Source organism: Leptosomus discolor, chromosome 1, assembly GCF_034619465.1.
Source record: "Leptosomus discolor isolate bLepDis1 chromosome 1, bLepDis1.hap2, whole genome shotgun sequence".
NCBI lineage: Eukaryota > Metazoa > Chordata > Aves > Leptosomiformes > Leptosomidae > Leptosomus > Leptosomus discolor.
In genome coordinates, this window is record NC_141391.1 from 59,772,950 (window position 1) to 59,788,009 (window position 15,060).

General features: G+C 39.1%; 1 protein-coding gene across 1 annotated transcript in view; it reads left to right on the forward strand.

The window, feature by feature from the left end:
* UBAC2 (UBA domain containing 2) overlaps positions 1–15,060 on the forward strand; it is a 90,594-nt gene that overhangs the window by 71,898 nt on the left and 3,636 nt on the right. Inside the window, exon 7 of the mRNA XM_086481547.1 lies at positions 13,775–13,897. Within this exon, the coding sequence (XP_086337673.1) occupies positions 13,775–13,897 (123 nt within the window). The remainder of the gene's footprint in view (positions 1–13,774; positions 13,898–15,060) is intronic.

The following is a 15,060-nucleotide window of genomic DNA, read 5'->3' on the forward strand; positions in this document are numbered from 1 at the left end:
GCCAACAACTAGAGTATGAATCGCTATTTCCAGTCCCTGATAACATAATTCTGTTTTCCTTGATTTATTAACATTTCAATCTGATGAAATTGTTCCTCAGATGGAAAGATCCTAATCTGCTTTTCTCTGTTCCCATTAGAACATTAATCAGTTTCAGCGTAAGAACTGAACTAGAAATTACTCAATTCTTGAACGTTGCCGTTGTAATAGAAAATGAATTGAAAGTGTCTGTTGGGCTACAAGCTGCTGGGAAGAGTGCAGCCAGGTTTCTTCAGATAGGAGGAAGAAGCTATTTCCAGTTACGAAGGACTATCTTTATAATCTGTCTTTAATTGCAAGAAGTGGTAAATAAGTTCAGAATGGTAAATGATAAAAGAAGAGTTAATAACATTTTCTTCTCGTCTTCTCCTTTCCTTAGGCTATGAACAATGAAAGTGGAAAAATGTTGTTTCATGTTTGACTTCAAATAGAGTTCTCCAAAAAGGTGGAGGGGTTTAAGTAAAATAAATTAACATTGTTTGAACATCAGCAAGATGCTTCCCTTTACAAGTTGCTGAAATACTTTCAAGTTACCTCCATGTTTGGCCTTTAACTTGAGCGCAGCATTTAGTTAACCGATAGTGCTAATCTGTGAAACCAGTGATCAGAAGGCGATCAGTGTGTGAAAGTTTCAGAGAGGCGCTTCAGAAAAGTTGTGTCATGAAAGGTTTTGACCAGCCCTTTTTTTAATTACAGAATTTACTGACTATCAACTAAACCATAAAAAGCGTAATTCACAAATGTTGAGATGTAATACTAAAAATGAAAAGCAGGCTAATTTCAATCTCAAAATAGTATTAAAAAAAAATTGAAAAACATTTTCTGGGTTGCTGTACTTGGTTAGTTCTTTTGCCTGTAGAGGCTTGGAAAGGTATAATTTGAAGACAGTAGAGTTGAACAGATCACATTACAGATGGGATTTAGATGATGATATTATGTGTGGGAGTGAAGCTGATAAAGAATGCAGATCTTAGGGTTGGGTTTGTTTGTGAAACTGAAAATAATAAAAGCTGCAAAGTATATATCAGTCATCAAATATGGCTTTGAATTATATTCTAGGAGAATATTGTGCAGATTTCTTGAGTCCCAATACGCAGTCCGTAGGTAATGTGCCGTAGGTGCGTTAAATTAACATTTTCTCTCCTACTTTCCATTTTGTTTAGCGAGGGAAGTGAACTTTAACTTTCCTCTGTTGTATGCCATAGCGAAACAATTTTGTTTAACTGCCCCTTAAGAAGTGCTCTCTTATTCTTCCTGCTCCTTTACTCTTCAGTTCATCTGTTTGAGAAAAGAGACAATGCAGTTTCCCTGTATATTGGTAACATTATGGAGAACACAAGAACATGATAGGTCGTTTTAATGGTGCTCCATTGTCCACGCAATGTGGCAAACTCTGTTCTGACCATAAGGGGGTCCCCTTCTTAAATAGGCGCTTTTGTCCTAAGCTTATTCCTCAGGTCTTTGCAAGAAATTTTGAAAAATGTGAGCCTGACAAGTTGCACAAGCCAACATAAAAAGAAGAAAAAAAGGAAAAAAAAAAACCCAAACCAAATAAACCCAAAACAAAATAGGGAAACTGGGGAAAAAAATAAGTTGTTTATACTGTACCTCCAAGATACTGGGGTGTAAATAATTTTCTCTTTTTTTTTTTCCCCTGCTATTCACTGAGCTCTTTTAGCCAAAGCAGAATTCACTTTGGATGCTTTCTACAAAAAAAAAAAAACAACCCCAAAACAACAACTAGAATTTCTTTGCTGGCAACTCTTTGAGCTTTACCTTTCCCAGTCTTCCTCTAGCTGAAATATTCTGGTCTGGAGGAACCTGAAGCACGGAGTTGTCTGTGCGAGTGCTGGATTGTCAGATACCCATAACTTTGAGGAGTAGGTTGAGTGTGTGGTAGAATTTTAACATAAACCACCAACTTCATTACTTGATGCACCTCATTTTAGCCCTTAAATGTTCAGTGGTACTATGTCTGAATATGTTGTTAGAAACTGAAAAAATTATGTTACGTTGCTAGTTTCTCAGGGGAGTGTGGTTACATGGTGACCGATTTTTGTCTTGGTTTCTAGTTGCCATGGATACAGCCCTTAAACAGATGGTAGTGTGCATATTGAAAACTTTCTGTTCTTTCTTTTCTTCCACGGGTAATCCTGAGAAATTATGAAGTTGTCACAAATGGCTAATTACTGAGCATCATTTCCATGCACCTTTTGAGGCAGTAGAATAAAATGTGTGCCATATGTATTCATTCCCTCAAAAAATATCAGCTTGCTATTTTGTTACTGCTTTTAAAACTTTAGTTTCTTAATTCTTTTCTTTCCCACTCTTTTGTCTATCCTCTTTTCTAATTTAAATAATTTATCATATTTGTCTGTATTTCCCATTATCTGATCTCTTTTCCCCCTTCGTATCACTTTCACATTTTCATTCCCCACTTCCTCCCACATTTTAATCATCTCTTTCCCTTCATCTCCATTATTTCCCATATTTTGTGTTTGCTCCTGTACAAAATCCTTTGCTTTAGGGGAAGTTCTCTCGCGGCATGTCTCATCACCAATAATCATTTGCTGATATGTCATGAAGCTCATGGGATTTTACGGATGGATGCCTCTTGCCTTTCTCTCATTCAGACAAGATGTACTTGGGGTCTTCAAGCACTATTTTATCTTTTTGATACTGTAATATTGACGAACATTTTGGTTTTCCTCTCCTTACTTTTCTATTTCTTGATCGCTTTCATTTCCCAACATGTTTCTGAAGTTTATCTTTCTGTAACCCAAATGAAAGCCCTGGTGGGAAAAGGGAAGCAACTTCTGCATCTATGCACCAGTTTGGTAGCAGGGAGTCAACTTGACTTTCACTTCCTATTGAGAAACTTGAGAGGCAGGCTGGCAGATAACCAAACTGTAACTAGATAAGGGAGGAGTCCATGCCTAGGTATTATTGACAACACTGGTGTCACTAAAGACAGATATGTGGAAGGTGGTGGAAAGTTGCAGAAAAGGTGGTCAGCGCCTTCTGTTGGCAACTGAATACCACTTCTTTGAGCGCTCATCACTGTGCCTGTTTGGGAGGGGCAGTGTCTGAACCTCAGTCGCTTCATCTTGAGAAAATGTTTTCTGTATCCACAGAGAATTTATTCCTTCATTCATGCTGAGCATGTTAAAGATACCATATTGCCTGCTACTTGATTTCTCTTCAAGTTTCTTGGCTCAGAAAAGGGCTTCACTGGGTTGCTCTAGACAGTGTGATAAGCCCACAGCCATATATGAAAATCTTCATTTCACTACCTCTTTTCTACCCTATCTTCCACTTTAAGATTATTTTGTCTTTTCCCTCTTGTCTTTTTGTTCTTCTATTCCAGCTACCATTACTTTTCAGTGAGGCCAGACTCTCCTTTGATTCATATCACATGGCATCTCTGTATGAGATTCTACTGCTTGCAAAGACCAGATTTTGTCTATAACAATGTGACTTCCCCTAATTGTTCATTCATTAGATGTCTTTCTCCTGGGACACTGGAGAGATGCTCTGTGGGTAGGCACACTGAGTGTCTTTATTGTTATGGGGAGTCTCACATCCTGAGAAATGTGCAAGTTTCACATTTTGTCTACTAAGGAATGTGAGGCGAGATTGCTGATTTACCTTCTGGGTATATCTAAGCGGCAAACTCCCGACCTTGGGAAAAAATAGATTAATGGAGCAAAGACTTTCCTGACACAAGAATTCCTCCTCAGGAATGTTATCCTCATTCATGATGGTAGGAAAAAAATCCCTGTGAATATACTCCCAGATAGTCTATTTCTGCTTTCTCAAAGACCTGAGCATATTCTTTAGCTTGCTCACTGGCACTGAGAGATACTGCTTTGAGGAAGTCTTCTTGAATAACTTCACAAGTTTGAGTATCAATAACCAGTCCTTCGAACAGACAATTTGAACCCTGAAGACCTTCTGCAACCTTTATACTTTGCTGGGTCCATACAAACTCTTGCTCTCATAGCCAGGACTTTGGATGGAAGCAGCTTGTTCGTATTATTCCACAGATGTATGTATCATTGTCAGGAAGGAGTCTGTGAGACTGCTTTACCTGAATAAATGGGTGACATTTTCAGCCAAGTGTTATGCAAAGTATTTTTCTCTAATAACGTTTCCATTCCAACTAGTCTGCGTTACCTAAGGCTTCTTTGGATTTTGGGACATAAATGAGTAGAAACTGCCTTTAGCAACCTTGTCGTCAGCTTCAAAGACAACTATACGTAGGGTGCCGATGGGATAAAAGCATTATTTGAGCTCAGATTCCTGAGATGTGTGTGTACAAGATTTGACATAATATTTTTAAAGAATTCTGTTAACTAATAGGTGTTTTATGGGTTTATTTCAGCCCACAAATGAAGCATGTATGCTGCAGGAGTAATCATTGTGGCTAACTTTAGCCTCAGTATTCCTTCATTCTTCCCTTCCTCTGCATGCCGATGTACATGTGTGGACACACCCCAAGCCTTTTTGAAATCACAGGCAGCTTCCATTTTTGTAGAGGAAACAGTGTCTTATCCTTCAGAGCTCAGTGAGTCTTTAACTCATTCTTTGCTTTTTGGCACTCTTCTGGCACTTTCAAATCTTGCTTATTCTCTGTAATTGTTTACTGATTTTTCTTTGTGTTGAGAATAAGCCTCAGTTTATTTCAAAAGAGGAGCTTTACTCTTAGAAGTTTTTTAGTATAAATCTGCATGTACTGCTGATGTTGACATGTGTGAACTCCTTGGGTTTTTACCGTTTCATTTCAATAACATATTTGCAGCAGTTGATACCCAACTGCTAGATATTTTTGTTTTCTTTTTCTGAATAACTTTTTTTCATGGATTCTAGGTGTGAAATTAAGAGTGTTGAATTTCCGGGGTGCTGATCCAGGTAATGAAACAGTTTATGACTGTTTCCTCTACAGGCTACCAATCTATTTTTCTGTCTTTTTCATGGAAATTGGCAACTCCACAAGCTGACAGACACTAATAGTACTACTAGAATAAGCTGAATGTGTCTCATTAACAGCCACTTGTCACAGTTACAAGGCTAACTGTCTCTGACTCCTACCGCTCGGTAGCATCCCACTTACGCATTGAACTATCATTTTTTACTTGGACTGGAATTATGAAACTCTCTTTCTGTCTGACTTGGCTTTTCAGCTATAGCCTTTGAATTTGGTTTTATATTTATAATCAGTTTCTCTAGAAAAGCAGTGGTTGATACAGTGGTTAGACAACTTCCTAAAGCAAAATGCTGTTTTATTTCAAAGCAAGTAATTTTTTGAGAAATAGAGTATGTTTATTCTCCTGTGTGATTGTTCTGTATTCTCCTCCTCTGACAACTGAGGCAGTTACCCATAAAAAAGCTTCTGACATACAAATCTCCCTGAGCATTTCCAGAGTATTTAATTGTCTGTTGTGTGATCAATTCCTGTTTACAGAAGGCAAGTTTCTTTTAAGCTGTACCTGTCCCTTCGTTTCTAGCTTTGAACATGGGGCAAATAAAGCATCCAGTTTGGGGAGTGGTCAGTTACTAGATTCCAGGACTGCTTCTGTTGTCTTTCCGGTCTGCACTGAGAGAGTCTTGATGGGCCATTTCTTCTTCCTAGTGTCATCTTCCACAGCATGTACTAACCAAGAAGCATGTAGTTCAGATAGTGACTGGTCCATCTTAGCGTTCAGGTTTCCTGATTAGAACTCTGATATTAGCACCTAACTAATGTTTCACCGATTGTTCCTTAATGCACTACGTTAAGAAGCACAATAGATACAAAGGTTTCACCAAACAGTGTTGCAGGTATGACAGTTTGTGTGTTGACTTTGGGTTGCCAACAAATGGGAGCCCTTCCTATTTGCAACTTGAGACAGAACTTGATGTAAAGATGGGATGCTAATCTCGTTTTTTCCCTATGTCATCATAGACTAGCCTCAAGTACGTGTTTATGCTAGTATGTTGGGGAATTCGGTTTTGAGTTTTCTTTGTGCCTGGTGTTTGTTATCTCAGCTTGTCATATCAAAACAAGTTTGTAACTCTGATCTCTGACTTTTGTTTTGGCCTCTACTTATTCCTTATTACTTTTTGAAAAGGTTTGTGCACACAAGGTGAATGAAGAATAATCTATCTAATCATCGTGCTTTAATAACAGTCCACTGTCACCAGCCAACATCCAAAGAGCCATGTAGTAAGCATTAGAACTGTCTCTGTTTTATGTAAAATGTCTAAAATGGAGATAACATTATTTCCTCAAGTACAGACTCTGTGTTTGTGCTGGTGGACCTGCCTTCAGCATTTGGCACACTGGACCCCATGCACACGCCCAATTATCTCACTCACCAAGTGTTGAATGCCACACATAAGAACAGCTCCAAATCATGTCATTCCTTTAAAATTAATCTGGTGATTATGATCAACAGCTTCACCTCTCACAAGGCACTCACTTATAAAGATTAATTTTTAATAATGGGAACTTACTTTTCAATATATACCTGAGATTTCTGTGGGAAAAGTGACAAGCCCCACTGTCAATAGTATGACATGGATGTGTGTTTTCAACTGATGAAACCGCGACTGTATTTGTGATGTCACAGTGCCAGCAAGAGCCCAGTTTGGATGAAGAAGAGATGACACAAGCAAGGGAAGTCAGGAAATTTGTAAAAGGAACTGCTTTGAAAAGGTGGTTGAAGACCTGTCTCTACTGTCTAGAGAGGATCCAAATCTCTATTTATTATTGCAAACAAAGTCTGAGAGACCTGCTCAACACTTCCCTAATGCTGGACAAATTAATAACATCAGTTCTCAAAAATGCCATCTTTCAATTTCTACTTGATATGAAATATCTTTCTCTGATCCATCACTTTCTGTCTGAATTACTGCATCACAGCAGAAATGAAAAGTGAATGTTACTGTGATGCACAGTTTGGTATGGAACAGGTATTTACTCTTACTGTGACAGGTTAAACACAGAGTAGTCTGCCTCTTTCAGTGTTCTGAGCTAACCGCCAGGTTTTGGCAGTACCTATGCAGCCCTTCAGTTACTTCAGTACAGTTGCCAGCCAGTCATGTGTCTGAGTCAAATAACAGCACCCCTTGCTGTTGTGTGTGACAAGCGATGGTCTACAAGGCCAAGTGCTTGGGCATGCATGGGGACACAAGGAAGCATTCACAACTCTCTACACCTCCCTTGGGCGCAGCAGCAGAAGCAGCCATTCCCACCTTGCCTCCAAGGAGCAGATGTGCCTGCCCATTGGCATTTCTGGCTTCGGCTACTATGAAGGCATCATGCCTGTGCTGAAATCCCTTCCATTGTCTCTCAGACAGCTTCAGAGACAGATTAAGGGGTTCCTCCTAGATTTCAAAGGAAATAGCTGATCTGGCTTCAGAAAAGACCACATGTGGATTTCTGAACTTCTACGACAGATGAGCTCCCCTGGGACAATTCAGGCATCAAAGTTCAGGATGCAGCAACTAAGAGTTGGAGACAGAGCCTCTTGGCTAAAGAGACTTGTCTGTAGGGTAAATTTCCAGAGGAAACTGGAATATCATTAGAAATTGCTGGAGTGCTTTCCTTGGTGAAAAATTCTTTCCATCATTAAGAACAATGTTCAGAACTCTAATGTTAAATTTCTACCCCCTTTCAAAAGAAGGAAGTTACTAAAGTAAAAAAACCCCAACAACAACAACAACGAAACAAACAAAAAAACCTAGAAGAGTTTTGGCCTCACAAAAAGAGGCAGGCTAGACATTTGAATAAGCTTACTGGAAATTTCACCATTGCCATTCATCTTTCTTACAGAGTGTTCAGGGCAGCAGGTATCGCTGTGTCATTCAGGGCTATGCTTTTTCTTTGTTTGTATCATCAGTGTGTGTACTTTGGAGATAAAAATTTCTAGAAGAATTTATGTCTGAAAAGCAAATAAGCGTTTCTTCCTTTTACTACATTTTTTTAAAATGAAGCTTTGTGTGAAAGAAGTAAGACAGTATTCATGTCTGTACCAAGTAATGGCTCTTATGCAGAGTAGTAAACTTTAAAAATGTTACTTTAAATGATGAAATGTAAAGCAATTTCCTTTTTTTTTTCTTTCGCTGCGGTTGTTATGTTAAGAAAAGGTGAACAGGACAGATATCAGGAGGTGCTTCCTGTTTGTGCAAACAGATGGCGAGTTGGCATTAACCATATACATGAGATAACATTATCAAAATATCTTAACCACATGCATCACTTTCAGGAGGACTTTTATAAAGAATTTTCTTTCATTTCTGTTGAAATTAATGTAATTAAAATATGTGCAGATGTGACAGCTACTTAACTGGGTATTTGTTAATTGTCCATAATACAATATTTTTAATTGTCAAGCTTTGGATAAGAACTGCTTTTACAAAATATGCCATGGCAGGTATGTATATGGGAAATAGATACAGTTGCTTTTCAAAAAGAGGGGAAGGAGATTACGTGAAAAGAAATGACATAACAGGTTTTAGCAGGCAGTACAGACAGAGACGATTGCTAGCTCTATTCCTTATTCTGTAGGAAAGGAGGATACGGTATTGTCCCAGACACCATAAAATAAAAAAACCACAACTCAAAACAAAAAAAAAGACAGCAAGGATGTGACCTCGTAAGGCACAACTTCAGTACGTAAAGCCCTGGCAGCTATCCAAGAATAAGTCATCAGTATGGCATTTCCTTACAACCTCTTCTGTGATGAAGAGCTGCTATTTTCCCATTCCCTTAATCCAATCCATTCTTAAATCTCATTCTTCAGTCGTCTAAACTTGTGACTGGTTTGTTGTCTTCCTGTAACAGAAGTTCAAACATCACCAGTGTTCTCCTAATCCACTTCCAGTAGTGATTTATCAGAGATCAATAAAATGGTCTCCCTGGTATGTTTGTTTCCTATCAGGCAGTAACAAAGAATTTACAATCAACTGATTCACCCAGTCTTTGCACTAGTAAACCAAAGGAAACTGACTTTCTCCTTAGTTAGAAATTATATCCTAGGAGTAAGGGAGGGGGAAGGGCTTGTAAGCCTTTCTTACATGTGTCCATCACCCTTCTAGTCAACTAATTAATGAAGCAGGTTTTTTGTCAAGTGTTTTTCCTGATGACATGTGGAAGACTATGTTGCAGAGAGAAATAAGGGCCCAGTCACTGATTTGTACTAAGTATTTTTGTGAATGATAGTCTGTCAACTGAATTTTTCAGTGCTTGTCTCTCTCTAGTAGCGCAGCAGTCAGGACCTCCAAAACAGAGTTTCTGATTAACACCATGAAAACAAGTACTCCAGCTGGCAATGGAGACTAGAAGTTCTTCATAGCATCCCCCTGCAGGGATTGGGACCAGAGCATGCAAGTTTATGGGAAACTTCAGCCTCTTGACTACAGTGAGCTTGGTGCTGTTTTCATGCCATAAGCAGAGAAGGCCTCCTTGAGCCTTTCATCTGGTGGCACAAACAAAGCAATGGAGGAATTAAATATGCCCCCAAAATTTCCTTTTGCTATAGTAAATCTTGCAGCATTCACACAATTGGATGTGTAAAAATTTGACTGAGGAAGCAGATGTGGACAAGAACTCTTACCTGAGCGTAGATAATGTGACAAGTGGCTACTGTCCAGAGCACTGGATGGGGGAAGGTGTTGGTTTCTGTCACATCCCTGAGTGCACCAACAGGCTCTCTAGGGGTTTGGCTACCTGTGATGAGGGCTAGCTCTGGTACAGTACAGCTCTTCAGCCTTGGAACAGACTTGTGTGAGAAATACCTGTGAGAAGCCTTGTTGGAGCTTCACCCACTTTGACTGGGAGTTGCTTTTAAGTTCAGGTCCTTGCCCTTGGTCATTGCTGAGCTTTGTGGATATGCGTGTGCCAACCAGGGTATCTCCCTCCCTGCTCCTGACCCATTGATGTGGCTTCCAAACTTGATCTTACACCCGCCTGGCAATTTGGACTTCTAACTGGCCATGGTTACTGTCACTGGACCTGCTTTGCTCTTCTCACTTGGATTCTGTGGGAACACAGCCTGTTTCAGCAAGGCCACTGCCTCTGCTTGCCTTGTTGTCACCCTTGGCTCTCAGCTTGCCTTTCCTCTTGGGGCAGCACCTACACTTGCTGCTCCCTCACACCTAAGATTCAGGGCAAAGAAAAATGTCCCCTGAGATAATCTCAGTGCAAGATAGCCGGAGTCTTTCAGTTGTGGAAACTGCTCTGGATGTAAGAAGTTTAATGCATCCTCCTTACCTAGTCCTGAGTCATGTTAAGTCCCAGCCCCCAAACCATTTGGTATTAAACTTAATTATTTTTATAACATACCAGCAAACTGGAATCACAAAAGAACTGCCTGGATTTCATTACATGGATTAGACCGGCAGACATTTGTCACTGAATGTGCTGCTCAGGAGAGGAGCTTACATAGTGGACCCTTGATCGTCCTCACTGCTTAATGATTAGCTCCTTTTCTGCCTCTGTTTTGGACCACTCCAGAGAGCTCTGTTATCTGAGACAAGGCTCCTGTGGAGGGTAAGGAGATGGGTGTGACCTCATCTGTGCTGTTGGGTGCTTATATTGTGAAATGTATAAATATTGTTTGCTGATTCCCCAGGAGGAACTCTCAGATGGTTTAGAAGCGTCACTTAAATAAATTCATCATATTGGATATCTTCATCTGAAATCATCTTGACTTCTCACAGAGTAAGGCGTTAGCATGGTCAAAAACTACCATAATATTATAAAGGGGAGGTCTGTAAAATAGTTTCTGTGAAGCAAGGTGGAGTGGTGGTCTAGAAATCTCCTTCTGTGTATTTTTAACTGGAATTTGTGGTAGTTAATTTAAAACATTTTTTGCTGTTCGCTTTGGTTCAAATTAAAATTCACAGATCTTCATGTATTTCTGCTGTGATAATTAAGGTTGCCTGAAAGTCTTTACACAGTCACCATCCACACTGGAAATCTATAGCCTTGATCTCCATCTTCCGTGAATCTGAGACATCAGCTGCACTTCCTAATTTTTCCTTACCTTTACTCTATGGGATTGGCAACAGTTCCAGTCCCATAGTTCCTGCTGCAGTTCCCTGAATCTCTGCTCTTTTGAGCCTAACTTTGTGCATGTCCATCATGTAATTAGAGGCAAGTCTGTGAGGGGAAACAATTTTCTTGCAGTTAATAAAAAGAAGCCTAATGTGCCTGGTTTTGATGCCATTTGTAAAGTAATACACAGATGAGAAGTGGACCATAATGTTGGGATTAATCCTAAATGTTGGTGTTCATGTACCATTAAGAGTTTCAGCCTTTAATACTTACTAGTGTTGTATGTTAAATATACTTACCTCGTTAATATAGTTAAGAACTGATGGGTTATGTCATTTCCAAAGGTAATTGAAATATTCTGATGGCAACTGAAAAAGACCTTTTCACAACTATTTTGGTCTAATATGTCTAGTCTGTGATTTGTGGGAAGGGGTTACTGGTCTTCACATGGAAGTCTTCTGAATACATCAGTCCACATCTGTAGTTTATTAAGATAGCTGCTGTAAACCTTCAAAACTAAATAGCTGCCTTTGTAAGGAATCAGCATTTGTTTCTTGATTTCTGTTTATATTACTTTAAAATGTATTGTAAGTTTAGGGTAAGGAAGTAGACAAGTCTCCTTGTAGTGTTAGGTGACGGTGCACAGGACAGGCAGGATGCAAAACCAAACCAGAATAGGCAGCTCAGTATTGAAGCTGAGGACACAGTTGGGAAGGTACATTTGTTTTAGTCTTCAGGTACATTGTAATACTGCTAAATGAATACATTTATTGTAGATTTTATATTTCATATACCCTATTCTGTATGACTTCTGGTGCTTCAAAGGAATGTGTCATAGTCCTGTTGGCATTTTTCAATTCATCAATTTGATGTGAATGACCTGTGGAAGCATTGTTTTCTCCTCCTCAGGTCTTTCCAAAAGAATAGGAACAGGCAAAGCAGCATTAGTGCTGAACTACAGAGCTTAGTAGACTTTCAGAAATTCAAAGTTAATTAAAATTCAACATAATTCTGTTACGGGAAATTATAGAGGGGGAAGTACAGGACATGTGATTTTCCAAGACCACAGAGTAGTGCAGTGGTGTCAGTCTAAGGTCTGAGATCCCTTTCTGGGCGTAAACTACAAACCAATTGTCCTTTTTACTATGCTATGTTGCTTGGTTAACGCAAGGCTTATACAGAATCCTTTGGATAAAACCTCATGACTTTTAAGCGAACGTTTTATACAGTATGCAAAATAGAAATGTAGATACGTAATCACTTTTAAAATTCAAAATCACTTAAGAGTGGAAACTACATCTTGAAAACCAGTGATGACTCCTAGCTACTGCACAACTTCACAGGGAAAAATGTGCTCTAGTATATAAGGGACTGGAACACTTCACAAGCTAATGCTTTTTTAAGTGCTATTGCACTGCCCCCTGTGGTGTCTGGGCTGGTTGGATCTCCTCTGGAGAGAAAGGAAGAAAACAAAGGAGAGGGCAGAAAAACTAAATAAATAATTTTTTGTTGGGTCTAGGAGCAGGTTTAGCTGCTGCTGATCTGATTGAGCAGAGAGCATTTAATGCTCTAGGGGTGCATAAAGGCAGGAAGAGCCCTCGCTGAGAGAAGAAAAAACTCTTTAAGAGGAAGGTCTTCTGAGAAACAACATTATAGAACTAAAATAGAGCAACTAGAGGAAGGAAGTCCATGTCCTATATATACAGAAAGGGAGGGGGATCTTCTCCATAGTAACAGAGGGAGCGGGGAGGGGAGGAAAAGGACAACACAAACTGCAAAAGATGTTTTAACAAATTGTATAGAAAAGAGAGATTTGCGGTTTGCTCTTCTTCCCTGCTTGCAGAGCCTGTGGTTTTAGTGTGATACAAAATCCCTTTTAAAATGTTTAAGCCAATAAAATGGGGATTAATTATTTCTGCACAATTATAAAGCTTGTACTTTATATTCTAAACGTCTTGTACTAACAAGACTTGAAGCTTGGTTGTTAAAAGAAAGTTTCAGTTCTGTGATATACACCTATGTATGTTACTGCTGTGCATTTGTATTATTACTGTGTAGTTACAAAAGGTTTTGATGCTGGAATATGGCCAGATTTTGCAACGGTATTTAATAGGCGGAAGTTAGGTGGAGTGGTCTGTGTGTCTGTAATAGTTGCATTGGTGTCACAGAGGTAATCCCTTGCATGGAAATCACAGGTATCCTGAAGGTTGGGTTTGTTCTGAGTTTCCTGATGTGGTTTTGGTGATGCACTGAGAATCCATTTTTTTGCTTTTCCCCCCCGCTTATTTCTTGCACTCATTTTCCCTGGTTAACTCCAGCAGCAGTCTTACAAAGCACTTGCAGGACCCACTGTTGCATCTCTTGCCAGGCAAATCCATATCAGTAGAGAGAGCAATCCTTCAGCCTCAGAAATCTAGCACTGGAGTAAACCAAATCTTTCACAATGGTTTGAAACATCCTTTCCTCCTTCTGTTAGCGCTTTTCCTTCGTTTACAGCGATTACTTCTAATAACTAGTAAATCTGTAACCAGTCCCAATTTTGACTTCATAAGAGACTGCAGCAGTTTCTGTTGTTTAAAATAAAGTATTCTACTCAAACATTTGCCTTTTGTATTATGTGTGATGGATGATCTTTTTTGTTTTAAAATATCTGTAGTTCTTTTTGCGAAGACTGACAGCAGTGTCTGGTTTCAGGGTGGGATGATTAACTGGAATAGACTGTTTCCTCCTTTACGTCATAGACATAATGCGAATTATCAACATCATCGCCCGTCTGAACAAGACACACCTCCACCTACTGAGGTTTCTGAAGAGCAGGTAAACACTTTTCTAATTTAAAATGGCATTGAAAAACTGGTTAGCAATTACCTCTACTAATTTTTTATCATCTGTTGACGCAATTTCTTAAACATTCTCTACAGCAGCACAAATTAGAATATGAGATAACGATCACAATACAGAGACAGCAAATTGCCGTTACCATCCAAACCAGAGTTTACAGATCAGCTTGGGACTTTCTGCTTTTATATCAGCTTGGGAGTTTCTGGTTTTGTATGTAACTGCTTGACTTTTGTAATTAAAGATGACGTGGTTTCACTAGTGGGGGCTATTCAAATCTGATAAATGTTTCAACGAAGGAAGAGTGACAAATAGATTTCATTATTTGTCTTGTAGACATGCAGGTTTTCCTTCACTGAGGTCTCCAGCTTAAGTTTCAAATTCAGCCATGTAGTTTTTTGGAAAGAAGAACGTTATGCCAGCTGTGGACTGCAACATACACTTGGCCTAAAACTTGGATGTTTCCCTCAATAATGTGGTTGACAGATTTCACATGCTGATGCCACAGAGAAGTTTGTGTCTCTTCTATCAAGTGTAGATTTAGACTTTTAGACTTTTATTGATAGTTTTATTCTCAAAAGAGAGGATGATTTACTAGGAAAATGGAGAATTTAAGATTAGTCTAATTTCTGTATTCAGGATTTATTGCATGCAATCAAGTTCTCCAGGTTGTAGCCTATCTGCAGTTAGCTGCGTTGACCATTTTGTAGTTTAAAGTCTCTGCTACCCTTGAACAAGAGTAGATTTCAGCGGTTTTCTTTCCCTTTTTCTTTTTTTTAGAGAGATAAATCAGCACTTTCTAGCAGTACACTGTCATTTCTAGTTAGTTTAGAGTGAGCTTGTCCCAAACAGAAATCTTTGCCATGATCTGATTTCTAGTTTTGACTCAATGTTAGATTATGTTCAAAACTTTAACTGCACTGGTGGCTTTGCTGCACACCTACTGGGCTACATCCAGAAAGGAAAAAAAAAACTGACTAACAGGAGAAAAAAAAAAAAAGAAAGAAAAAAACCCCAAACAAACAGAAAAAGAAAGAAAAAAAAAAAACACAACACCAAAACAAACATCAAAGAACACTTCTGACACAAAACTTAGTTTTGGCCAGCCTGGAAGCCTACTCAGTGCCAGGTATGGAGTGGAC